The sequence below is a fragment of the Oncorhynchus keta genome, chromosome 9 (assembly GCF_023373465.1).
Source record: "Oncorhynchus keta strain PuntledgeMale-10-30-2019 chromosome 9, Oket_V2, whole genome shotgun sequence".
NCBI lineage: Eukaryota > Metazoa > Chordata > Actinopteri > Salmoniformes > Salmonidae > Oncorhynchus > Oncorhynchus keta.
Genome location: NC_068429.1, coordinates 11,619,953 through 11,647,374, shown reverse-complemented (window position 1 = coordinate 11,647,374; position 27,422 = coordinate 11,619,953). Strand labels below are relative to the sequence as shown.

The 27,422-nt window shown below is 43.7% G+C and overlaps 1 protein-coding gene and 1 long non-coding RNA gene across 34 annotated transcripts in view; one reads left to right on the top strand and one right to left on the bottom strand.

Annotated features, from left to right (window-relative positions):
- Nucleotides 1-27,422, bottom strand: part of psd3l (pleckstrin and Sec7 domain containing 3, like) — a 148,837-nt gene that overhangs the window by 51,313 nt on the left and 70,102 nt on the right. For all 32 annotated transcript variants that reach the window (XM_052525159.1, XM_052525198.1, XM_052525187.1 and 29 more), the window contains exons 5-9: nucleotides 26,024-26,218; nucleotides 19,037-19,117; nucleotides 18,691-18,803; nucleotides 17,676-17,734; nucleotides 7,451-7,540 (exon numbers count right to left, since the gene is read on the bottom strand). In XM_052525159.1, the coding sequence (XP_052381119.1) occupies nucleotides 7,451-7,540; nucleotides 17,676-17,734; nucleotides 18,691-18,803; nucleotides 19,037-19,117; nucleotides 26,024-26,218 (538 nt within the window). The remainder of the gene's footprint in view (nucleotides 1-7,450; nucleotides 7,541-17,675; nucleotides 17,735-18,690; nucleotides 18,804-19,036; nucleotides 19,118-26,023; nucleotides 26,219-27,422) is intronic.
- LOC127931732 (uncharacterized) lies at nucleotides 20,875-22,728 on the top strand. 2 transcript variants are annotated; one of them, XR_008142769.1, is made up of 4 exons: nucleotides 20,875-21,115; nucleotides 21,152-21,223; nucleotides 21,465-21,572; nucleotides 21,827-22,728. It is a non-coding gene; the product is annotated as an uncharacterized LOC127931732 (long non-coding RNA). The 2 variants fall into 2 exon arrangements; XR_008142768.1 differs by lacking the exon at nucleotides 21,152-21,223.

Sequence of the window (27,422 nt, the reverse complement as noted above, 5' to 3'; positions counted from 1 at the left end):
GAGCAGAGTAGAAGAGACACTACAGGATTTGTAGAATTCAACTGACCGACACTCACTCATACAACATCAACATACAATGTTGACAAGAGACTATACAATTTGGTCCCTTCAAAAACAGCCACACAAATGGAAAACAGTTGTTTAGGGCGAAAAGGTCTTGAAACTTTAGTGGATTTGTGACATTCATCCAGTTGGTAGAGCACCCAGGTTTCTTTGAGCAATGAACTAAAACAAACATAAAACAGTTATAATGACCAGCTAAGAAAACAGCTGGTTGTACACATTTAGAGACAAAGTGTCAGTTTCCCCTCGCCATCTTGTTCTGATTTCTTGCATGACCATAAGATCAACGACAGATTTAGTAAATAAAAACTCTTGAGTCAGACTAAATGTAGTGGTTTGGTGGCTGTCATTCAATTCAACATCATTCTACTGCCCTAAATTGAGGTTTCAGCTGCCGGCCAAGACTAATCGTCCTTAAACCCCTGACAAGACTCCTCAATTAACATTTACTCAACTCCATCAGCACAATGAATTCATGATTTTGCAAGTGCTCGCATCATTCAAATTTTAGTAGGGGAGGCGACCTTTGGGCCATAGACTTGCACTAAACTGGTAAAGAACTTTTGTATGTCTTCAAAGGGGCAGTGTTGTATTTTGGGGCGGCAGGGTAGCCTAGTGGTTAGAGTGTAGAGGCGTGAGGGTAGCCTAGTGGTTAGAGTGTAGAGGCGGCAGGGTAGCCTAGTGGTTAGAGTGTAGAGGCGGCAGGCTAGCCTAGTGGTTAGAGTGTAGAGGCGGCAGGCTAGCCTAGTGGTTAGAGTGTAGAGGCGGCAGGCTAGCCTAGTGGTTAGAGTGTAGAGGCGGCAGGCTAGCCTAGTGGTTAGAGTGTAGAGGCGGCAGGCTAGCCTAGTGGTTAGAGTGTAGAGGCGGCAGGCTAGCCTAGTGGTTAGAGTGTAGAGGCGGCAGGCTAGCCTAGTGGTTAGAGTGTAGAGGCGGCAGGCTAGCCTAGTGGTTAGAGTGTAGAGGCGGCAGGCTAGCCTAGTGGTTAGAGTGTAGAGGCGGCAGGGTAGCCTAGTGGTTAGAGTGTAGAGGCGTGAGGGTAGCCTAGTGGTTAGAGTGTAGAGGCGGCAGGGTAGCCTAGTGGTTAGAGTGTAGAGGCGGCAGGCTAGCCTAGTGGTTAGAGTGTAGAGGCGGCAGGCTAGCCTAGTGGTTAGAGTGTAGAGGCGGCAGGCTAGCCTAGTGGTTAGAGTGTAGAGGCGGCAGGGTAGCCTAGTGGTTAGAGTGTAGAGGCGTGAGGGTAGCCTAGTGGTTAGAGTGTAGAGGCGGCAGGGTAGCCTAGTGGTTAGAGTGTAGAGGCGGCAGGGTAGCCTAGTGGTTAGAGTGTAGAGGCGGCAGGCTAGCCTAGTGGTTAGAGTGTAGAGGCGGCAGGCTAGCCTAGTGGTTAGAGTGTAGAGGCGGCAGGCTAGCCTAGTGGTTAGAGTGTAGAGGCGGCAGGGTAGCCTAGTGGTTAGAGTGTAGAGGCGGCAGGGTAGCCTAGTGGTTAGAGTGTAGAGGCGGCAGGGTAGCCTAGTGGTTAGAGTGTAGAGGCGGCAGGGTAGCCTAGTGGTTAGAGTGTAGAGGTGGCAGGGTAGCCTAGTGGGTAGAGCGTTGGACTAGTAACTGAAAGGTTGCAAGTTCGAATCCCCGAGCTGACAAGGTACAATCTGTCGTTCTGCCCCTGAACAGGCAGTTAACCCACTGTTCCTAGGCCGTCATTGAAAATAAGAATTTGTTCTTAACTGACTTGCCTAGTAAAATAAAGGTAAAATAAAAATTAAAAAATTTGAGGCAGGCTTGAATAATCTAATTAGCCAATAGGCAGAGAGCAGCATAATGAGTCTGATTCTCTGTAATAATGCTGTGGGAATAACAAAGCATCTTATTTTGTAAAGTGGTTTCTTGCATCAAACAACATTTTCAGTCACCTTGTCTGAAGGACATGTAGATAAACAGATTCATGTCAATCCCTGTGTGTTTGTTTTCTAAAAGTCTCATGGAATGTAGGCCTACATTTTACACCACAATATAGGATGCTACTGTAGGCTGAATGATAGAACAGCTATTTCCATGTTAAAATGTTGCTCAGTGGCAAAACAAATTGAGGGAACAATGCTTCTTAGTATATTTACTCATATCTCCCCCAGAACATAATCGAGAATCTGACAATTCTGCAAGATGTTAGTTCTGGGTGTCTGAGATTAAGATGAAGCTGTCTACATGTTAGGATTGTACACCACCAAATGTCTCCAGTTTCTGTACTCATCTTCCTAAAGACTCAAACACCAAGAAGCCAACATTCGGCTCTCCCTTCTAAATGTCATCCACCAGTCCATCCATGCAAGTCATACTGTAGGAGTCATGCTGGAGCCTGTGTTGGCCAAGCTTAAGGGAATGCTACCTCTGCTTACATAAGCTGTTTTGCTATGCACCAAGTGCCAACGGGTAAATGCAATAGGAGGCATCTTGATTTACATACAACGGCTATGCTTGTAATCCTCACAACTCAGGTTAACTTTCTCATTAATCAAATCGCTAACCATAGCTAAGTCAAATGTGTTTACTGTTTATCTGATGGGTCAACCTTTAGTGACAAATGGCAGAAAACTTCAGGACCTAGACAATAAGGTGCAGTGGGCCAGTAACCGGAAGGTTGCATGTCATTCTGCCCCTGAGCAAGGCAGTTATCCCATTGTTCCCCAGGCGTCGAAGACGTGGATGTCTATTAAGGCAGCAGCCCCCCGCACCTCTCTGATTCAGAGGGGTTGTGTTAAATGTGGAAGACACATTTCAGTTGGACAACTGACTAGGTATCCCCCTTTCCCAGTAGGCTTAGTTTATAGGCCAAGAAATCTCCAGAATGAATAGTAATTTAATCTTCCATGTAACCTAAACCCTTTTCCAAGGTTGTAATTACAGCAAGTGAACTACCTGAAGATTAGAACAAAAAACAGCTAGAAAATAATATTCAACCAATCACATTTATCATGGCTGAGCTAGATCCTTCCCACATTGTTAAAATGTAGTTAGTCAAAACTACTAACGATACTGTAAGATTCCTATTTTGACAGAACTACAATGGTAAAATAACATAACTATGATTTAAACAGATACTTCCATTAGTGCACTGCACACCGCTTTTGATTATTTTGTGGTGTAAAAATGTAGAACAGTTTTTTTTCTGATCACAAACAGAAAACTCCGGGACCTCCACTTCATATTATCTCACGGGTGTATTCAAACCAAACTAGCATCTGGGTTTAAAGGAGAAGTGCAAAATGTCAAGATAATGCTGCTTATATTTCTTTTGTTTCAGTGTAAATATTGGTTTGTCACACCCATTAATCCAGTACTCATATTTAAAGGGTGTATATGAAACAAGGTATCATGGATAAGGAAACGCATCAGCAGGCTCCATTGTACTGTTTGTCAGTAAACATTTGACCCCCCAAAAATATGAATTTTAAAACTAAATAGTTACAAAAGTACTTTTGAACTTTTGGGATTTTTGGTATTCTGAAACAATGGACTGATGTCACTTTGGGAACCAGTCAAGCAACTGCAGAATATTACCATAGCAGAGGCCATAGAAAAGGATGAATATTTTTTATGAAATCGATAATTCTGCCATTAGGCAATGGGCTAAGATACTTGCCTATTCATTCGGAAAGTATTCAGACCCCTGGACTTTCTAAAAATGTTACATTACAGCCTTCTGAAACTGATTAAATATGGTTTCCCCCTCAATCTACACACAATACCCCATAACGACAATGTGAAAACAGGTTTGACATTTTTGCTAATTTATATATTTTCTTTTACAGAAATACCTTAACATAAGTATTCAGACCCGTTGCTATTCGACTCGAAATTGAGCTCAGGTGCATCCGGGTTCAACTGATCATATTTGAGGTGTTTCTACAACTTGGAGTCCACCTGTGGTAAATTTAATTGATTGGACATGATTTAGAAAGGCACACACCTGTCTATATAAGGTCGCATAGTTGACAGTGCACGACAGAGCAAGAACCAAGCCATGAGTTTGAAGGAATTGTCCGTAGAGCTCAGAGACAGGATTGTGTCGAGCCACAGATCTGGCGAAGGGTACCAAAGAATGTCGGCAGCATTGACAGTCCCCAAGAACAGTGGCCACCTTCATTCTTAAATGGAAGTTTGGAACCACCAAGACTCTTCCCAGAGGTGGCCGCCGGGCCAAACTGAGCAATTGGGGGGAGAAGAGCCTTGGTCAAGAAACAGATGGTCACTCTGACAGAGCTCAGAGTTCCTCTGTGGAGATGGTTGTCCTTCTGGAAGGTTTTCCCATCTCTGCAGCACTCTACCAAATCAGGCCTGTATAGTAGAGTGGCCAGACAGAAGCCACTGCTCAGTAAAAAGGCACATGACAACCTGCTTGCAGTTTGCAAAAAGGCACCTAATGAACTATCAGACCATGAGAAACAAGATTCTCTGGTCTGATGAAACCAAGATCGAACTCTTTGGCCTGAATGCCAAGCGTCACGTCTGGAAACCTGGTACCATCCCTACGGTGAAGCATGGTGGTGGCAGAATCATGGTGTAGGGGTGTCAGGATGGAAGGAAAGATGAATGGAGAAAAGTACAGACAGATCCTTGATGAAAACCTTCTCCAGAGCGTTCAGGACCTCAGGCTGGGATTGAGGTTCACCGTCCAACAGGACACCGATCCGAAGCACAGAGCCAAGACAACACAGGAATTCTGAATGTCCTTGAGTTACCCAGCCAGAGCCCAGACTTGAACCCGATCTAACATATCCGGAGAGACCTGAAAATAGCTGTGCAGCAACGCTCACCATCCAACCTGACAGAGCTTGAGAGGATCTGCATAGAGGAGCGGGAGACACTCCCCAAATACAGGCGTGGCAAGCATGTAGCGTCATACCCAAGACGATTCAAGGCTGTAATCGCTGCCAAAGGTGCTTAAACAAAGTAATGAGTAAAGGGTCTGAATACTTATGTAAATGTGATTTGTTTTATTTGTAATACATTTGTTTGTTGAATGAACATCCCCTGATCTATAATCCCTACATCTCATATTGGACATTACAAAAGGACTGTGTTATGATATGACAGCTGACATGATCCGAACATTTCAGTGATGAGTGTAAAGACCATCCATCATCGTAGGACATGTACATCTGTAAATGATCCAAAATGGCCTTTTGTCATACAGAATTTTTTTGCAAAATACTTTCACAGAATAGCAACAACATAAAATGCTCAAAATGTGAATAATGTTTGCAGTGCCAGTACACTCAGTCGCATTCATTCATTCATTCATTCATTCATTCATTCGCCACCAGTTTAGCGAGTGGTTTCCCCAGTGATGTCTCTGCAAATGCAGTAGTGTTGTTTTTTAAATGAGGTGAAATTAGATGACTAATGGTTGTGAATAGGCTACAGGGTGGTTTTGGAGTTGTATTACTTATTTGGCCTGTTAAAAGGTTCCATAAATATATTAAAAAAGGACATGTTAAAATGTTTTACTATGGACATCAATATTGATAAATTAGGGTTGGAGTATTAATAGGGGGTGAAAAAATGTGTGGTTGCAAAATAGATAAAATGTTAATATTTTATCTCGTCCGAGACATTCCAGAGCAATAGGACAAATTTAAGAAAACAGATTACTGCTCTGCCGGGTTTCCACATATGAAGTATGAAAGATATCTGCGAGATCAAGTACTTCTAGTCTTTATTTAATGTCTTGCGTCACAGTGAGGCACTGCTTTTATTTTATGTTATCTGATAATTGGCACTCGGTGCAGGTGCGTTGAGTCACTGATGTGATCTTCCTGTCTGGGTTGGCACCCCACCCCCCACCCCACTTCAAAATAACTGCACTTAGTTGACCGGGGCAGCTCTAGCAGGCCAGAAATTTTACAAACTGACTTGTTGGAAAGGTGGTATCCTATGACAGTGCCACGTTGAAAGTCACTGAGCTCTTTAGTAAGGACATACTGCCAATATTTGTTTATAGAGATTGCATGGCTGTGTGCTGTCAACAACTGTTGTGGGTGAAATAGGTGAATTAACTCATTTGAAGGGGTGTCCACATACTTGTGTATTTATTAATCTGAAATGCAGAAAATATCTGATCTGAAAAGATGCACAAAATGTACAGTAATTCATGTCCGAATTTTGTAGACGAAATATTAGTCCCATTCTCTACAGAGCCAAACAAGAGCCATGAAGCAGATTCCCAAAAGACTAAAGAGGAAAGAGCAGAGAATCTAAGATGACTTATCCAAGCTGGCGCCAGGCGATGCCGAGGAGGCACAGTAAGGGCATTTTGCTTTGCCTGGAGATCGTCATCCTGCCCACCATTTGGCCATGTCCAATGCCAACGGGTGTTATTGCCAAACACTAGTCGATGCAAGAAATTTGCTGTGAGAGCTAGGTGTGTGTTCTTTTTAATTAGACAGGAGGGGGGGATATTATTTCATTAAATGATGAACAGTGAGAAGGAGTCTTGGCAGAACATGCTAATTTCCTATTTTCTTGGCCAGAGGAGCTTATGGCCAGCAGGGCTGTGCTCTGGTTCGCCCAGCAAGGGAGTAAGCTTTTGCCACACTGAGTGTGCCAACACCGGACATCTCAGAATGACCGTGGGAAGAGATTAAGCAGCAGGAAGTGTTGCTTTCTATTGGTGCAATATTGGCAGGTCACTGAGATGATTGCAATATTTGCTGATGGTGAAAATACTGCAGGTTCATTAAACTACAGTATACCTTGCCTATAATCAATATCTTCTTAGAGAAAATGACACCTAAAAACTTGAAGGCCCTCAAGTAAACAAAAAATTAAGAATATTACAATATGTCTAATGTTTTTGCAGTGTACTAACTGAAGAACTAGTAGCAACAAATAGGTTTGCAAAGTTCGCCATAGACCACAGCAGCCGCCATAATATAAGTGGACTGTAATAGAACCTTCTATGCTTGTGTGGTCTGATGTTTCACTTTGAGGCAAAGTCCCAAGACCTTTATACCTGGTCTCCAATGACAGAACCTAACTAGCACTAATTAATACCAGGGTAGAATGTTTGTCATTCGGTTGTAAGTCATTCAGAATATCAGGTGAACAAATATCAGGTTAACGTGGGCTGAATGGCCGAGGTAAGTGCTGTCTGACGGGTGAAGGGATCGGATTGTCATTTTAACAGAGTGGAGCGAATATCGCGTTTTGTGTTACTTGGTGCAATAGAAGTCTCCTCTTTCACATGACAGGCCATTGGACCAGTTTATCCACAGTCTTGTTTCACTCACGCCATTAAGGCACTCATCATTTTACATTCGAGGGCCTCCAGACATGATCCTCCATCACCCTTACACAATCACTGGAAAATTATTGAATGAGGCAAAGCAACAGGACCTACCTTTAGGAGCTCTCGGGGGAAATCTTGTCCTCCATTTAACCCTTCCAGGTTATTGATGAATTCCTGGCACGTCATCTTCTTCCCGATATTCTGTAAGGTGTAGGAAAGACTTATTACTGGGACGCTGTGAAAAGAGCATCAGACCGAGGCCTTGGTTAACCCTATCAAACTTACACAGTTAAGGGGGCCATGATCATGACTTACTTTATGCAGGAAGCAGAGTGTCGTCTGCATTCCAAAATAGTTCCTGACCCTAAATACAAAACTAAGTGGATAGGTGCTACATTCATGGCTACGTCAAACTGAGCTACTATAAATTTGGCATCATCCATACATTTATTATTTCAGAATAAGCACCAAGTTCAGAATTCTAATACGGACATCAAGGATAAACGGAGGTGGGAAAGTGGCATCTTATTGAATTGGAAGATATAATCACTTCACTCCCATAATAAAAGACCATTAAGCTTTTTGCTCTGAGGCAGTAAGTAAGTCGCTGGCTGGACAAGAGTACACTAGGGGGAATTTCAAGTCCCGACTGAATGTTGGTGGAATGTAGGTGTAATCAAATATCTTTATTCGATACATTGGATTTAATTCAAATAACCAAACGTTGTAAAAGAAACGTTACAAGATCATTGCTGCGGCATAGTATATCAGTGGGTTTTAGAGGGCATAGTATATCAGTGGGTTTTAGAGGGCATAGTATATCAGTGGGTTTTAGAGGGCATAGTATATCAGTGGGTTTTAGAGGGCATAGTATATCAGTGGGTTTTAGAGGGCATAGTATACCAGTGGGTTTTAGGGGCATAGTATACCAGTGGGTTTTAGGGGCATAGTATACCAGTGGGTTTTAGGGGCATAGTATACCAGTGGGTTTTAGCGGCATAGTATACCAGTGGGTTTTAGGGGCATAGTATACCAGTGGGTTTTAGGGGCATAGTATATCAGTGGGTTTTAGAGGGCATAGTATATCAGTGGGTTTTAGAGGGCATAGTATATCAGTGGGTTTTAGAGGGCATAGTATATCAGTGGGTTTTAGAGGGCATAGTATATCAGTGGGTTTTAGAGGGCATAGTATATCAGTGGGTTTTAGAGGGCATAGTATATCAGTGGGTTTTAGAGGGCATAGTATATCAGTGGGTTTTAGAGGGCATAGTATATCAGTGGGTTTTAGAGGGCATAGTATATCAGTGGGTTTTAGAGGGCATAGTATATCAGTGGGTTTTAGAGGGCATAGTATATCAGTGGGTTTTAGGCGGCATAGTATATCAGTGGGTTTTAGAGGGCATAGTATATCAGTGGGTTTTAGAGGGCATAGTATATCAGTGGGTTTTAGAGGGCATAGTATATCAGTGGGTTTTAGAGGGCATAGTATATCAGTGGGTTTTAGAGGGCATAGTATATCAGTGGGTTTTAGAGGGCATAGTATATCAGTGGGTTTTAGAGGGCATAGTATATCAGTGGGTTTTAGAGGGCATAGTATATCAGTGGGTTTTAGAGGGCATAGTATATCAGTGGGTTTTAGAGGGCATAGTATATCAGTGGGTTTTAGAGGGCATAGTATATCAGTGGGTTTTAGAGGGCATAGTATATCAGTGGGTTTTAGAGGGCATAGTATATCAGTGGGTTTTAGAGGGCATAGTATATCAGTGGGTTTTAGAGGGCATAGTATATCAGTGGGTTTTAGAGGGCATAGTATATCAGTGGGTTTTAGAGGGCATAGTATATCAGTGGGTTTTAGAGGGCATAGTATATCAGTGGGTTTTAGAGGGCATAGTATATCAGTGGGTTTTAGAGGGCATAGTATATCAGTGGGTTTTAGAGGGCATAGTATATCAGTGGGTTTTAGAGGGCATAGTATATCAGTGGGTTTTAGAGGGCATAGTATATCAGTGGGTTTTAGAGGGCATAGTATATCAGTGGGTTTTAGAGGGCATAGTATATCAGTGGGTTTTAGGGGCATAGTATATCAGTGGGTTTTAGAGGGCATAGTATATCAGTGGGTTTTAGGCGGCATAGTATATCAGTGGGTTTTAGAGGGCATAGTATATCAGTGGGTTTTAGAGGGCATAGTATATCAGTGGGTTTTAGAGGGCATAGTATATCAGTGGGTTTTAGAGGGCATAGTATATCAGTGGGTTTTAGAGGGCATAGTATATCAGTGGGTTTTAGAGGGCATAGTATATCAGTGGGTTTTAGAGGGCATAGTATATCAGTGGGTTTTAGAGGGCATAGTATATCAGTGGGTTTTAGAGGGCATAGTATATCAGTGGGTTTTAGAGGGCATAGTATATCAGTGGGTTTTAGGCGGCATAGTATATCAGTGGGTTTTAGGCGGCATAGTATATCAGTGGGTTTTAGGCGGCATAGTATATCAGTGGGTTTTAGGCGGCATAGTATATCAGTGGGTTTTAGAGGGCATAGTATATCAGTGGGTTTTAGGCGGCATAGTATATCAGTGGGTTTTAGGCGGCATAGTATATCAGTGGGTTTTAGGCGGCATAGTATATCAGTGGGTTTTAGGCGGCATAGTATATCAGTGGGTTTTAGGCGGCATAATATAATAATAATATATGCCATTTAGCAGACGCTTTTATCCAAAGCGACTTACAGTCATGTGTGCATACATTCTACGTATGGGTGGTCCCGGGGATCGAACCCACTACCCTGGCGTTACAAGCGCCATGCTCTACCAACTGAGCTACAGAAGGACCACGTCAGTGGGTTTTAGGCGGCATAGTATATCAGTGGGTTTTAGGCGGCATAGTATATCAGTGGGTTTTAGAGGGCATCGTATATCAGTGGGTTTTAGGCGGCATAGTATATCAGTGTGTTTTAGAGGGCATAGTATATCAGTGGGTTTTAGGCGGCATAGTATATCAGTGGGTTTTAGGCGGCATAGTATATCAGTGGGTTTTAGGCGGCATAGTATATCAGTGGGTTTTAGGCGGCATAGTATATCAGTGGGTTTTAGGCATAGTATATCAGTGGGTTTTAGGCGGCATAGTATATCAGTGGGTTTTAGGCGGCATAGTATATCAGTGGGTTTTAGGCGGCATAGTATATCAGTGGGTTTTAGGCGGCATAGTATATCAGTGGGTTTTAGGCGGCATAGTATATCAGTGGGTTTTAGAGGGCATAGTATATCAGTGGGTTTTAGGCGGCATAGTATATCAGTGGGTTTTAGGCGGCATAGTATATCAGTGGGTTTTAGGCGGCATAGTATATCAGTGGGTTTTAGAGGGCATAGTATATCAGTGGGTTTTAGAGGGCATAGTATATCAGTGGGTTTTAGAGGGCATAGTATATCAGTGGGTTTTAGAGGGCATAGTATATCAGTGGGTTTTAGAGGGCATAGTATATCAGTGGGTTTTAGAGGGCATAGTATATCAGTGGGTTTTAGAGGGCATAGTATATCAGTGGGTTTTAGAGGGCATAGTATATCAGTGGGTTTTAGAGGGCATAGTATATCAGTGGGTTTTAGAGGGCATAGTATATCAGTGGGTTTTAGAGGGCATAGTATATCAGTGGGTTTTAGGCGGCATAGTATATCAGTGGGTTTTAGGCATAGTATATCAGTGGGTTTTAGAGGGCATAGTATATCAGTGGGTTTTAGGCGGCATAGTATATCAGTGGGTTTTAGGCGGCATAGTATATCAGTGGGTTTTAGGGGCATAGTATATCAGTGGGTTTTAGAGGGCATAGTATATCAGTGGGTTTTAGAGGGCATAGTATATCAGTGGGTTTTAGAGGGCATAGTATATCAGTGGGTTTTAGGGGCATAGTATATCAGTGGGTTTTAGAGGGCATAGTATATCAGTGGGTTTTAGGCGGCATAGTATATCAGTGGGTTTTAGGCGGCATAGTATATCAGTGGGTTTTAGGCGGCATAGTATATCAGTGGGTTTTAGGTATATCAGTGGGTTTTAGGCGGCATAGTATATCAGTGGGTTTTAGGCGGCATAGTATATCAGTGGGTTTTAGGCGGCATAGTATATCAGTGGGTTTTAGGCGGCATAGTATATCAGTGGGTTTTAGGCGGCATAGTATATCAGTGGGTTTTAGGCGGCATAGTATAACAGTGGGTTTTAGAGGAGGTACCTACGGTGGACTAAAACTAAAAAGTTTGGACATTATTAATATTAACTACTACAAAAATGACCTACATTATCTGGTACTTCATTGTTGTGCAGTGTGTTCCCACAATGCACCACAATGAAATCCCAGTCTAAAACTAAACTATTAAATTAAAAGCACTCAACCAAAACACACTGGTACTGTACACTCATGTCAAGTAAGGGGGTCTGTTTCCCAATGAAACCCTGTACTACTGTCTCTCAGAAAGTACGGAGTCTGTTACCCAATGGAACCCTGTACTACTGTCTCTCAGAAAGTAAGGGGCCTGTTTCCCAATGGAACCCTGTACTACTGTCTCTCAGAAAGTACGGAGTCTGTTACCCAATGGAACCCTGTACTACTGTCTCTCAGAAAGTAAGGGGTCTGTTTCCCAATGAAACCCTGTACTACTGTCTCTCAGAAAGTAAGGGGTCTGTTTCCCAATGAAACCCTGTACTACTGTCTCTCAGAAAGTAAGGGGTCTGTTTCCCAATGGAACCCTGTACTACTGTCTCTCAGAAAGTAAGGGGTCTGTTTCCCAATGAAACCCTGTACTACTGTCTCTCAGAAAGTAAGGGGTCTGTTTCCCAATGAAACCCTGTACTACTGTCTCTCAGAAAGTAAGGGGTCTGTTTCCCAATGAAACCCTGTACTACTGTCTCTCAGAAAGTAAGGGGTCTGTTTCCCAATGGAACCCTGTACTACTGTCTCTCAGAAAGTAAGGGGTCTGTTTCCCAATGAAACCCTGTACTACTGTCTCTCAGAAAGTAAGGGGTCTGTTTCCCAATGGAACCCTGTACTACTGTCTCTCAGAAAGTACGGAGTCTGTTACCCAATGGAACCCTGTACTACTGTCTCTCAGAAAGTAAGGGGGTCTGTTACCCAATGGAACCCTGTACTACTGTCTCTCAGAAACATAAAAATACCTTTGGCAAAATTAAAACACTTGTAACATTACATGTATCATAAGTAAATATTGAACAAGGTTTTTCCTTCTCAGTACGAAATGGTTGTAGACTAGATCACTCTAATATTGCTGTTAATAGTGTAGGGGACGAAAGATAGAATTAGAACAAGCGGTTGCAGTGAATACTAACAGAATGAGCAGACGGTGTTTGTCCCAATGACTTGACGGTTCCTGCCAACACCGGCCAGAGTTTGGAGGTGGACGGCACTGACAAATGTTCAGACTGGCACACGATTTCCAAAAGGCAACACCGAGCACGTTTTGATCTATATAACTGCAAGAGCTGACAATCTCTGTGTACGAGTGTTAGAGTGCAAGGAGGGCTTGTAATGAAATCCTATACATTGTGTTTAGGATGCATACTACACATCAAAATTCTGTTGTTCAGAGATTCTCTCTAATCTTTGCTACACCAAGAGGCAATATACTGTGCGATGACACCGTGGACCCAACTAAGACATTAAAATAACCTCCCCGTTTCAACTCACTAGCAAACTATTTCTTATGTTTAGTCCCCCCAACCTTCAGAACAAGACTTGTGACTACTTACAGGCAAGGTCAGAGAGAGCCTCTGGTGGCTGTGTGCACCCCATAACTTGCCCATAGTGCCAATGAGCACAAGTATTTTTATCCCCCCTGAGAAGGTACATATACTTTAGTGACCATTAAATGAATTCACAGCAGGTTGTTTTCACTCAGGGCTCTTGAAAACACAGTTCCAGCAACAAAAAGAAGATGTATGCTTTCATGTTAGCACAGCATAGCAGCTCGTGGCCACACAGTGATGCTGAGGCCGTTTCAGGCTGGACTATTCCAATGGCAGAGTTTAATCATGTTTTAATGGCATAGTGCTGTGGGCCCCGTGCAGCAGAGTAATCATTGAACTATACTAAACAAAAATAAACATGCCACAATTTCCGAGATTCAGCTGAGTTATAGTTCATCTAAGGAATTCAGTCCATTTAAATGTATTCATGAGGCCCTAATCTATGGAATTCACATGACTGGGCAGAGGCGCAGCCATGGGTGGGCCTAGACCCACCCACTGGGAGCCAGGCCAGGCCAATCAGAATTGGTTTTTCCCACAAAAGGGCTTTATTACAGAAAGAACGAATCATTCGCACGCATCCCTTAATTAAGGTATCTTTTTTTTTTTGTTTGTCATTACGGATAACAGCCAATAGAAACACATTCAATAACATTCACTACATGGAACATATTAAAAGAAAGTTTAAGAGTCTGTCCTATATCAGAGACACGATCAGGAAACAACATACCGACACACAGCACAAAAAAACAAATCAAATCCAATTTTATTTGTCACATACACATGGTTAGCAGATGTTAATGCGAGTGTAGCGAAATGCTTGTGCTTCTAGTTCCGACAATGCAGTGATAACCAACAAGTAATCTAACTAACAATTCCAAAACTACTGTCTTATACACAGTGTAAGGGGTACTACTGTCTCTCAGAAAGTATGGGGTCTGTTACCCAATGGAACCCTGTACTACTGTCTCTCAGAAACATAAAAATACCTTTGGCAAAATTAACATCCTCTCACTGTTAACTGCGTATATTTTAAGCAAACTTAACCTGTGTAAATATTTGTATGAACATAACCAGATTCAACAACAGACAAACTGAACAAGTTCGACAGACATGTGACTAACAAAAATTGAATAATGTGTCCATGAACAACAGGGGGGGAGCAAATCAAAAGTAAGTCAGTATCTGGTGTGGCCACCAGCTGCATTAAGTACTGCAGTGCATCCCCTCATAGACTGCACCAGATTTGACACTTGCTGTGAGATATTAACCCACTCTTCCACCAAGGCACCTGCAAGTTCCCAGACATTTCTGGGGGGAATGGCCCTAGCCCTCAACCTCCGATCCAGCAGGTCCCAGATGTGCTCAATAGGATTGAGATCCGGGCTCTTCGCTGGCCATGGCAGAACACTGACATTCCTGTCTCGCTGGAAATCACATACAGAACAAGCAGTATGGCTGGTGGGAGGAGGAGGACTTCCCTGTAACGCACAGTGTTGAGAATGCCTGCAATGACAACAAACTCAGTCCGATGATGCTATGACACACTGCCCCAGACCATGACGGACCCTCCAGCTCCAAATCGATCCCGCTCCAGAGTACAGGCCTCGGTGTAACGCTCATTCCTTCGACGATAAACGTGAATCCGACCATCACCCCTGGTGAGACAAAACCGCGACTCCTCAGTGAAGAGCACTTTTTGCCAGTCCTGTCTGGTCCAGCGAGGGTGGGTTTGTGCCCATAGGCGACGTTGTTGACGGTGAGGATCTGCCTTACAACAAACCTACAAGCCCTCAGTCCAGCCTCTCTCAGCCTATTGCGGACAGCCGGAGGACTGAAGGAGGGATAGTGCATTCCTGGTGTAACTCGGGCAGTTGTTGCCATCCTGTACCTGTCCCGCAGGTGTGATGTTCGGATGTACCGATCCTGTGCAGGTGTTGTTACACATGGTCTGCCAATGTGAGGACGATCAGCTGTCCGTCCTGTCTCCCTGAAGTGCATTCTTAGGCGTCTCAGAGTTCGGACATTGCAATTTATTGCCCTGGCCACATCTGCAGTCCTCCTTGCAGCATGCCTAAGGCACGTTCACGCAGATGAGCAGGGACCCTGGACATCTTTCTTTGGTATTTTCAGAGTCAGTAGAAAGGCCTCTTCAGTGTCCTAATTTTTCATAACTGTGACCTTAATTGAAGGTCCTCAAGAACACAGTGGTTTCCATCATTCTTAAATGGAAGAAGTTAAGAACCCCCAAGACTCTTCCTAGAGCTGGCCGCCTGGCCAAACTGAGCAATCACAGGAGAAGAGCCTTGGTCAGGGAGGTGACCAAGAACCCGACGGACACTGATTGAGCTCCAGAGTTCCTCTGTGGAGATGGAAGAACCTTCCAGAAACACAACCATCTCTGCAGCACTCCACCAATCAGGACAGATGGAAGCCACTCTTCAGTAAAAGGCACATGACAGCCTGCATAGAGTTTGCCAAAAGGCACCTAAAAGACAGACCAGTGTATCTTGTTTGTCATGGTCAGATAAAACCAACATTGAACTCTTTGGCCTGAATTCCAAGGCTCACGTCTGGAGGAAACCTGGCACCATCCCTAAGGTGAAGCATGGTAGTGGGAGCATCATGCTGTTGGGATGTTTTTCAGCGGCAGGGACTAGGAGACTAGTCGGGATCGGGGGAAAAGATGAACGTGCAACGTACAGAGAGATCCTTGATGAAAACCTTCTCCAGAGCACTCAGGACCTCAGAATGGGGTGAAGGTTCACCTTCCAACTGGATCTCAAATATATTTTGATTTGTTTTACACTTTCTTGGCTAATACATGATTCCATGTGTCATTTCATAGTTTTGATGTCTTCTATTATTCTACGATGCAGAAAATAGTAACAAATAAATAAAACCCCTGGAATGAGTAGGTGTCTGAACTTTTGACTGGTACCGCATATCTAGTTTAAACAGACGGATTTTGATGGTGATTTTTGTATTATGTTAATTACATTTCTGCGGGTGCGTGACCATTGTAGGCTAAGTGTTAATCAGCTTCTTGATATGCCACACCTGTCCCAAGTGGCGGGATTATCTTGACAAAGGATAAAATGCTCACTAACAGGCACGTACACTAATTTGTGCAGAACATTTGAGAAATAAGCTTTTTGGGCATATGGATAATTTTTGTGATCTTTTATTTCAGCTCCTGAAATATGCAACCAGTACTCCACGTGTTGACTTTATATTTTTGTTCAGTGTAGTATTTTTAAAATTTTAAATCAAAGGCTAGTCTGAAATGGAAGAGACTAATTCAAATAAATGTAATCTCTCACCAGTTGCGATGTGTTTGACAGTTAGCTTGACTTAGAAGAAGTGAGACAAGGCTTCCTTAAGAGCAAACCGAGTCTGTCAGACAGTGTCAGGGTGTTGATCAGACTGATTAATTAATGCCTACCTAACCAAAGCCTGTATGGCCGAGTAGGGAGCCACAAGCAGATGGTACATGGGAGAAAAAACATTGACCAGACGGAGAAAATATCCAAAACCTTGAGCCAATACAAAGTTACATTAACACTACTTTCTATCACTTGCATGCACATTGGAATCAGAGTGCATAGCCTACCCCTCGTCTCTGTAAGAGGAGCACATTATATAACTAAATGGACAGATCTCCCCCGAAAACTATTGATCCCAGTATTTATTGAGTTGTGGTGGTGGGCAAACCAACCAGTCATCCTCTAACTGCCCCTGTCTCCAAACAGAAGGAGTGTGTTGGACAGGCACCGCTTCGATAGCCATTCATCACTGCTCTGTGTCCTTGTCTAGGAGTATTCAGCCATTTTACAGGAGGGACTGGAGAGGATCCCAGGGTGAAATGTTAGCCTTCACTTTATAAATTCCTCAAAGCTTTAAAAAAACACTAAATCAAATAAAAGCCTGAAATTTAGCAGCCAGTTCTCAGAGAGGATGATGTAAAAAAAAAAAAAAAAAATACATGAAGTTATTATTCAATTATTCAAGCTTAATATTTAGAATAAGAATAATTGCCGTTTTTGTAATCATACTTATATATTAGTGAGTCTCCTTGGAAAGACACAAAAAGGGGCAATCTGGGGTTGGTACATTCATTATACATTTATTTATGTATGATCTATAGCCAATCATTATATATATTTTAAGTATGGTCTATAGCCAATCATTATTGAAGAATCTAACTTAGAAATGCCTTATGAGCTTAGGTCAAATGTTGCACCCCATCAGAACCTTAAATAAGCTTATTTTAGTCCATTCATTTTTTTGTGAACAATGTATACCTTCAAAACATGGTTAACACACTATCCCCTTGATCTCATGGAGGGTCAGTACTTATATCTATAGCTCTGTCTAGTAATTTGAGAGTGGTTACATTCCTCCATTCCCATACTTCAGTTGTTTTAACCCCCCCAAAAATTGTCAGGGTGAATGCTTTGCTGTTGTTTGAATGCCAGATTGCCGCTTTAACAATGGCTTATGTGATAAGATTAGTGTAGTGGTTCTGAAGGGTTAGAATGGCAGGAACAAAAGGTCAAAAGCTCAGCAGAGAAAGAGAGTGAAGAACTTACATGGCCATGAAGGTCCGTGTTCAACAGCATCAGAGCACATGTAAGGCAATGGGCTCCATCTGCAAAAATTAGGTTAATTAGTGAAGGGGAATTTTAGGAGTACCCATTTTAGCAATGACAGATGGTTGTTCTGTGCTCATATGTACATCAACAAATGTTTTTTTAATGTTATATTGCATGAGCAACGGGATACAGGTTGTGGTGCGTACTGTTGGTTAGACCAGCAAGGAACAAAAACATAGTTTTATCTTTCTCATGCTGCTGAGATGTCACATCATGCACAGATTTATAAAGATGCCCTCTAGAAAGGAACAAGTCCCCCCAATGAAGATCACTTCATCCATTTCTACATAGTGGTGTAACATCACTTCCATGGCAACGAGAGGACCGTTTTAGCTTTTACCCATACTGGTCAGAGGCTTGTTGTTACTAAGACTGTTGCTATGGAAGACATGACACTGGTATTGGGGGAGTACTGTAGATTGCATTTGAAGGTAAAAACCAATGCATTTGATTCCATTGAAATGGACATTGTTAGAAAGACTAGTCTAATACGACTACTGAGCCAATGAAGCTACACGATATAATCAAGCAATGAAGAACGAGGGGGAGTGGAATATGGCCAATATACCACGGCTAAGGGGGCTGTTCTTATGCACGACGCAAAGCGTATATCACACAAACCCCCGAGGTGCCTTAATGCTATTATAAACTGGTTACCAACGTAATTAGAGCAGTAAAAAAATATAGATATTTTGCCAATAGCCATGGTATACAGTCTCATATACCATGGCTGTCAGTCAATCAGCATTCAGGGCTGGCGCCACCCAGTATATAACTAGTGGAACTAACACAGTAAATAGTAACCCTTCAGCACACACTGAGATATGACAAACTCTTTGGTATGTCAGCCATTGGGTAAGCACTTTTCATATTGCCAGTCATTCAATCTTGTTTAATCACTCAAAACACTTGTCAAGTCATGTAGCATAGACACAAAGAAGTTAACAAGTACCTTGTGAGGAGATGACGGTGGGGTTACACTGATAGTACCTATTGGAAAAGTGGATCAAAACCCTTTCTCTCTCCTGGGTTTCGCCTATTAGTGCAAAAGCTTTCAAGAAAGATCTGAGGACACAGAAGCAGCAAGTCAGATGAAATGAAGTGCATACATCAATATCAGGGCTCGAAGAGGACCCTGGGTCTCTTGAGGAAAAACAAAACACTGGTCAAATCAAGATGTAATTTATTTGGATTACCGGGGTGGCAGGCATTAAACCTCTATTTTTTGAGAAATGCCTTTGTTGCCTTCATGCTTGAACTAAATGTGTCGAATGGCTACAATAGTGATAAATGGTTACCTGAGAGATTGGTCCAATGTCATCCCTGTAAATTCAAAAAATGTAAGGTACTCTTCAGCAACCATCTTGCTGAAGTCATTGCTGTAAGAAAGAAAGATGATGGTGTTTAGATACACACCAAAGACCACAATTGCCAGTAACAAAACTCACAAGTAAATAGTTTATAGGTAACTGTTGCCTTGCCACGAGGATTCAAAACTCCCCACACACTACCCTGAAAGGGTCAAGGATCTCAGGCTCTCACTGGTTTGTACAGAGCCGTGTACAGAGCCGTGTACAGAGCACATCACTTTCATACCTAAAACACAGCAGGCCTTGACTTCTACACAGCGTTAGATTCATTGTTATTTAGAAGGGGAAAATACACTTGCGTTTCTATGAACGCCCACAGAGAAAACAACCCTGTTCCAGTTTCAATCAACAAATGATGTACTGTAGAGGACAAGTACAACTCCACTTTCTTCTAGCTCTACCTAGGGCTCTACCTAGGGCTCTAGCTGGGGCTCTAGCTGGGGCTGGGGCTCTAGCTTGGGTTTTATCTGGGCTTTATCGGCTTGGCCCTAATTTATGTGCTCTGACACCTGGAGTTACATGGCAAATGGTCCAGGATCAAAAGACAATGCCCAAGGACTAGCCAAAATGCATATCTGTTAAAGTATTCAGTGGACAGAATAATTCTATAGTATCCATCATGTATGGTATCTGAAACTTGTTTACTCTAGATAACTGTTGTTATCCATGGATGCATGATCTCGGTGGTAACTTGCATCTGCACAGGGTGAACTCTGATTTACTATTACGCAAAGGGTTTTTGTCTTAGGAATTCTGTCTTGGTTTTATGTTGAAAGGTGACACCTTCAGAATTAAATGCCTTTGTTCTCTCTTATCCTGTACCCAGTCCACAGATGAAGGTTATATGATCAAATCTCTTTGTTCATGCTTTGTCTTCCAAGTTCAGGATCTATACACCTAGAATTATGCTTTGTAAATTAAGCGTTACGCCTTGTATGTGAATCCATTCATTGCACAATTTGAATACAATTTCTGCCTTTGATATAGACAATTCTCAGACAAATTCTTGCTAGTCAACATCAACTCATTGCCTAATGCTTGCTTGTATATTTTTTATTATCTTTATGGAATCAGAAAAACATTCTAATAGGCTAATTACAAGTCGCATGTTAAGTATTTATAGTAACTTATATACTGTGTATATATATATACACACACACACACCAAATATTACTGGCCACTACAGCTGTATCTGGGAAGTCAGAATAAAGGACAAAGCAATGTAGGAGTTGGTTTCCTTGGCGACACAGACCACTGTATTTGATCAGAGACTCTCCTTAAAAATCTGTGTGCATCTGACAGCCAGTTCATTTTGGGGTTATTCCAATGAATACTAATAATAATCTGTAGAGTATATTCTCCACCCTCACCGCACACCGGAAAACAGGTAAAAACAACAAAAAGTAGAAAGAAAAAAAACTATGCATTAGGTTATATTTTGATGTCAAAGACAGACTAAGCAGATTAAGCAATCAAACCAAAGTTAGCTGGAATAGGTCAGTCTTCAGTTGTTTTTAAATTAGGAAATTGAAGCTGCCTCCTTGACATGTGCAGGTTGAGTGTTCCAGAGCTGAGGGGACACGTGTGAAGGTTGAGTGTTGAAGAGCTGAGGGGACACGTGTGAAGGTTGAGTGTTGAAGAGCTGAGGGGACACGTGTGAAGGTTGAGTGTTGAAGAGCTGAGGGGACAAGGTGTGTTGAAGGCTGAGGGGACACGTGAAGGTTGTGTTGAAGAGCTGAGGGGACACGTGTGAAGGTTGAGTGTTGAAGAGCTGAGGGGACACGTGTGAAGGTTGAGTGTTGAAGAGCTGAGGGGACACGTGTGAAGGTTGAGTGTTGAAGAGCTGAGGGGACACGTGTGAAGGTTGAGTGTTGAAGAGCTGAGGGGACACGTGTGCAGGTTGAGTGTTGAAGAGCTGAGGGGACACGTGTGCAGGTTGAGTGTTGAAGAGCTGAGGGGACACGTGTGCAGGTTGAGTGTTGAAGAGCTGAGGGGACACGTGTGCAGGTTGAGTGTTGAAGAGCTGAGGGGACACGGGTGCAGGTTGAGTGTTGAAGAGCTGAGGGGACACGTGTGCAGGTTGAGTGTTGAAGAGCTGAGGGGACACGTGTGCAGGTTGAGTGTTGAAGAGCTGAGGGGACACGGGTGCAGGTTGAGTGTTGAAGAGCTGAGGGGACACGTGGTGGTTGAGTGTTGAAGAGCAGGTTTGAGTGTTGAAGAGCTGAGGGGACACGTGTGCAGGTTGAGTGTTGAAGAGCTGAGGGGACACGTGTGCAGGTTGAGTGTTGAAGAGCTGAGGGGACACGGAGGTTGAGTGTTGAAGAGCTGAGGGGACGGGTTGAAGAGCAGGTTGCAGGTTGAGTGTTGAAGAGCTGAGGGGACACGTGTGCAGGTTGAGTGTTGAAGAGCTGAGGGGACACGTGTGCAGGTTGAGTGTTGAAGAGCTGAGGGGACACGTGTGCAGGTTGAGTGTTGAAGAGCTGAGGGGACTGACACGTGTGCAGGTTGTGTTGAAGAGCTGTTGAAGAGCTGAGGGGAGGTTGAGTGTTGAAGAGCACACGTGCAGGTTGAGTGTTGAAGAGCTGAGGGGAGGTTTGAGTGTTGAAGAGCTGAGGGGACACGTGTGCAGGTTGAGTGTTGAAGAGCTGAGGGGACACGTGTGCAGGTTGAGTGTTGAAGAGCTGAGGGGAGGTTGAGTGTTGAAGAGCACGTGTGCAGGTTGAGTGTTGAAGAGCTGAGGGGACACGTGTGCAGGTTGAGTGTTGAAGAGCTGAGGGGACACGTGTGCAGGTTGAGTGTTGAAGAGCTGAGGGGACACGTGTGCAGGTTGAGTGTTGAAGAGCTGAGGGGACACGTGTGCAGGTTGAGTGTTGAAGAGCTGAGGGGACACGTGTGAAGGTTGAGTGTTGAAGAGCTGAGGGGACATGTGCGAAGGCCTCGTCACCCATGCTGCACAGATTTGCGGCTGGTGTTAGCAGGCTGTTTGACTGACTGTAGTGGGTGTACTGGGGAGTAGCTCTCCAGAATTTGGCATACGTATGTTGGTGCAATAGGTTTTATATAGAGCTCATAAAAGAACCCAAAGTCGCTGAGGATGGCAATTGACAATACCATTTCATAACGTCTTACTAAAATATGCTAATAAGCCTAATTTGTTCTGCCCAATTTCCTAAGTGTAATTAAAATGATAATTGGTGGTGATTATCTAATTTGCCTCAATTCTCATCAGTTTGTCTTTTTGAAAAAAACTTTCCAATCCGAGCCTTCTGGCACAGCAGTCAAATTACGCAACAGACCGGTCTGATGTTATTATGCTACTCATTTCCACTAGCCTGGTCCCAGATCAGTTTTAAAATTACCTTAGGAGTTGAAATGACAAAATAAAAACAAAAATCAGGGTCCAGGATACTATTCCACTGATTATTAGAAAGAGAAAGAGAGCAATAGTCTCCTTTTCTTTCTCCTATCGGTGACAGTAACAACCTAGCCAGCAACATTGTTGTCACAGTTTTTTTTCTTTTTCACAGAACTTTTGTTATTCTTAAAGCAGATCTTTGAGACACGTGATTTTGTCTCTGAGCGTTGGGCAGTGAGTGAAGCAGGCCAAGCTGTGTGACGTCGAGGCTTCAGTTGCAGTATTTACTTATGGTGGAAAACGTTGCAGGGGTTGTGGCAGCACTGATCCAAGATGCCTCTCTTAACCATCATATCCATCTGGTACTCTTCTCCTTCTCCTGGACCGATTTCAGCGAGAGGAACTCTGGAAGAAGATCCGAGTCTCTTTTGGCCTTTCTCTCCGCACACCAGGTAGAGGGCGTCGATCAGGTGAGTGCCACACAGGTACTGGGGGGGTGAGGGCAGCGTCCGCAGCAGCTTGGAACAAGAGGCCTCTGGGGGATGGTGGTGAAGCTCTGTAGGAAAGTAGCAGCAGAAATTCCAAAGGAAGGCTGGTTGAGGCAGAACAACCAGGTCCTCCCCCCCATTTATACCCATGGAGCAGACAGGAATTTGCTCTTTGCCAGTTTCTGCGGAAAAAGGGAAGTCACTATGTGATCAAATGGTAAGTGGCGATCCAATTGCCCGTCTCATTAGGCATGTTCGTCTTTCTAAGTGAGGGGAGTGGTCCAAGCGCGGGGCTGGTGAATGGGGCGTAACCGACAGGATGAGTGGCTCAGATGTCAAGAGGATTCAAGGCATTGGTGGCCTATGCATGGACCACCTTCTCCTGAATCAACCATACTAAAGAGCACAGGAGGTGTTTGTTTGAAGGTAGCTAGTGCGAGACAGCTGGTGGCTCCAAGAGTGTTCTGAGTGTGTGTTAAAGTACTTGGTACCTTTTGGAGGTGAAGGTACTTAGTAACCATATCCTTTTGAGGTGTTAGTGGGATGTTCCATGTTGACACATTGCTAATTAGCTGAATCTCTGAACATGTCAGATCTTTTTGTGACAACTTCTTTAACAACGCACTCCAAGTTGATGTCATGGTTAAACTGAGGCAGCTATATGACATTGGGGCAGCCGGTAGCCTCGCGCTTACAGAGGTGAGCCAGTAACCGGAGGACTGCCAGTTCGAATCCTGGGTCTGATGGGCTGGCAAACAGAGGGTTGCTGGAATCAAATCCTAGATGCCATTGCCTGCCATTGTGCAAGGCACTGAGGCCCCCACAAGGTGGAAGTCAAATTTCGATTGGACCTTGTGATCTTAATCTTAAATTGCCATGAACAGCAAGATAAACTACTATAGTACTGATCAGTCAATTCGTCATTTTTGCCCTGCTAGAGCTGTCCCAGTCAATTGTAAGTGCTGTTATTTTGAAGTGGAAATGTCTCAGAGCAACTACGGCTCAGCTGCAACGTGATAGGCCACACATGCTCACAAAATGGGACTGCACCGTGCTGAAGCGCATAAAAACTGCCTGTCCTCAGTTGCAACACTCACTATCGAGTTCCAAACTTTGGAAGCAACATCAGCACAAGCATGGTTTGTCGGAAGCTTCATGAAATGGGTTTCCATGGCCGAACAGCCGCACACAAGCCTAAGATCACCATGTGCAATGCAAAGCGTTGGCTGGAGTGGTGTAAAGCTCGCCGCCAATGGACTCTGGAGCAGGGGAAACGCGTTCTCTGGAGTGATGAATCACACTTCACCATCTGGCAGTCTGACGGACGAATCTGGGTTTGGCGGATGCCAGGAGAACGCTACCTGCCCCAATGCATAGAGCCAACTGTAAAGTTTGGTGGAGGAGGAATAGTGGTTCGGGGCTGTTTTTCATGGTTCTGGCTAGGCCCCTTAGCGTTCAGATTTCCCTTCCCTGGAACTACGGCATACAATGCCACTCTAGAAGATTCTGTGCTTCCAACTTTGTGGCAACAGTTTGGGGAACTCCCTTTCCTGTTTCAGCGTGACAATGCCCCGGTGTAAAAAGCGAGGTCCGTACAGAAATGGTTTGTCACGATCTGTGTGGAAGAACTTGACTGTCCTACACAGAGCACCATCGAATCGCTTTGGGAGGAAATGGGACGCCGACTGCGAGCCAGGCCTAATCGCCTAACAGTGCCCAAACAGACGAATGCTTCTGTAGCTGAATGTAAGCAAGTCCACGTAGTAATGTTCCAACATCTAGTGGAAAGCCTTTAATGCCCGTGATTTTGCAACGTAGTGAATCTTTAAGTATTTCACATCTGGTGAGGTCAGTAGCGAGTCATGTAGTAGAATCTAATCCTTGAGACAGGACAAGCATATTCTATTTCTTTGTAGTGCTTGTCACCACACACACACATCAACCCTGGTGCAGCCTAGACACAAAATAATAATTTATAGAATGTGATATGTAATCAATACCACTGAGGTGTCAAATTTTGGGGCATTTTGAAGTGTTTGTCTGACAGGCCTGTGAGAGGTGTGTGTGCTGCGGTTATTGCAGGTGGAGAGGAGGAGGTGCTATTTTTCTGGAGTGAGGGGGTGTATAAAAGGATTGGGGTCCTAGAGGCAGAACAGCTGCACCCCAGAGCAACGTTCAGGCCTGGCAGGGAAGCAGACCCGCAGCATTAGGAAATTGGATGAGTCGCTAGAACCAAAGGAAATCCTGGCCAAAGCTACATTCCAAATGGCACCCTATGCCCTGTTTAGTCCACTCCTTTTGACAAGGGCCCATAGAGCTAGTGTCAAAAGGAGTGCGCTAAATAAGGAGGCATTGGCGACGCAACTAGAAAGTGATGAGACCACAAATGCATAAATTAAGCAAAGACCAAGCCTGTATTGGCGGCTGTTTAGCCAGGACTATTTTTGATGCCAGCATGCAAATAAAATACTGGATTTTTGCATGTGTGGGATTTCTAGGGTTGGGAGATCGTGTTTGCTGACCTTTCATTGACTCATCACAAATGGAAAGAAATTCATAACTATCCGCACCACAACATTTTCAGCAAAGAGCAGTAATTTCCCTGTCAAAAACTGTGTTTTAGATAAGCAATGATATTATTCTAGTAAACAAACAAACGCCAGCTAACTTTGTAGCCATAGATTGTGCACCTTCCATTGTTTAGCTAAGTAGCTAGCTGGTTGATGGTTTTCCTTATGTAAGCAGAACAGATGAAAGCAATATTCACCTCCACAAATGCTGTTTACATTGATATCCATACTGAATAAAGCAGTTAAGGGGCCTTGTGGGCACCCTTACATTTTTCACTTAATTTAAGGGGGAAATTCACCTTAAAATGTTTTGCGCATCTAACTTAAAGTTAAGGAAACTAAGAGAAATGGGTGAAATTAAGTGAAGATGTTTTATGCAACAGACCCCAGGTCCTTGGCCACTCCTCCTTGGAGTCTGAGAAGGAGTGGAGGAGACCTGAGTTAGATAACAACAGTAGAGGCGACCTGGTTTAGGTAACAGTAGAGGGTAGGACACACTCACTTCTTTCCCAGGTGCTTGGCCACGTCGGAGCGGCGAAAGCCCTCCAGGTGGTAGAGCCGTCGTGCGAGGCGCTGGGCCCCCTCTTGGTCTCCTCGGTTTCCATTGAGCAGTGTGTCCGTGCTGTCCTTCAGCCGCTCCGTGCTGCCCATGTCTGAGTCCCAGTCCGACAGCGCCGTCTTCAGCCCTGCATCACTGCTGGGAGAGAAGGATGGGAGAGATGAGGAGAAATATAAAGCGAGCAAGAGGGAGAGTGAAAGAGATGTTTATCAGGGCTTACCCCAAGCATTACCCCAAACACAAATCATTTTAATTTTTAAAAATGTTTACCTTTATTTAACCAGGCAAGTCAGTTAAGAACACATTCTTATTTTCAATGACGGCCTGGGAACAGTGGGTTAACTGCCTGTTCAGGGGCAGAACGACAGATTTGTACCTTGTCAGCTCGGGGGTTTGAACTCGCAACCTTCCCCTCTAACCACTAGGCTACGCTGCCGCCCCAATAACCCTGGTCAAACCTTCCCATTGACCCAATATTAGAAGTGACGCCAAGTACAAATAATGTACTTCCTACACACTGCTAGGCTAAATACAGCAGATTGTCTTTCAAACGAGGCCAGCCTGTCAATTAACAACCATTTCTTATTTATAATGACGACCTGTACCTAGACTAAGAAAGTAATCCATCTTACATCTAACCAGACAGTCCAACATTTAAAACAAATACAAAAATCACCTTTGGGGGGCCCTCAAACTAGATCAGTGAGATGATGTAATGGGGTATATGCAGTATCTAAACCCAGTACTGGATCACAGGAGCAGGTTCTGCTGCCTCACAGATAGAACACAGTGGATCCACTCACAACACAGAGAGAGAAAATAGGGAATGACAAGGACGAGCTAGAACCAGCCATTAGGGAGTACTCGCACAGGGCCGGACCCGATGAGAGGCAGTGTCAGTAGCAATTAAGCTGTAACAGCCAGGGTGTGTGTGCTGCTCGGTCCATTTCTCTCCAGCAAGGCTGGCACAGCGGGCAGGTGGCATGATGAACCATGATGAATGGTAAGCGATTTGATGTTGCACAAGGACAAACGCTAAATAAAAAAAAACATAATTTGAACAAAACTGTAGAGTTGAGAAACAACTTGAGTTCCTAACTTCTGTGCAAATGTTGGCCTACTGTAAATTGGTTCATTGGTAGTAACACAATTAATTGCATCACTCTCAGGCGTAAAATCCTAGTCATTGGAGCGCAATATCCAGTAATGGAGTTGAAAGGTCAACTGGTATGAAAGGTCTATTTCTATCAGCCATACTGCACCAGGAACTTAGGACAACTGCAATACTAATGTGCTTAATAAGAGTGGATAACATGGAGCAATACCACATGACTGTGCTTAT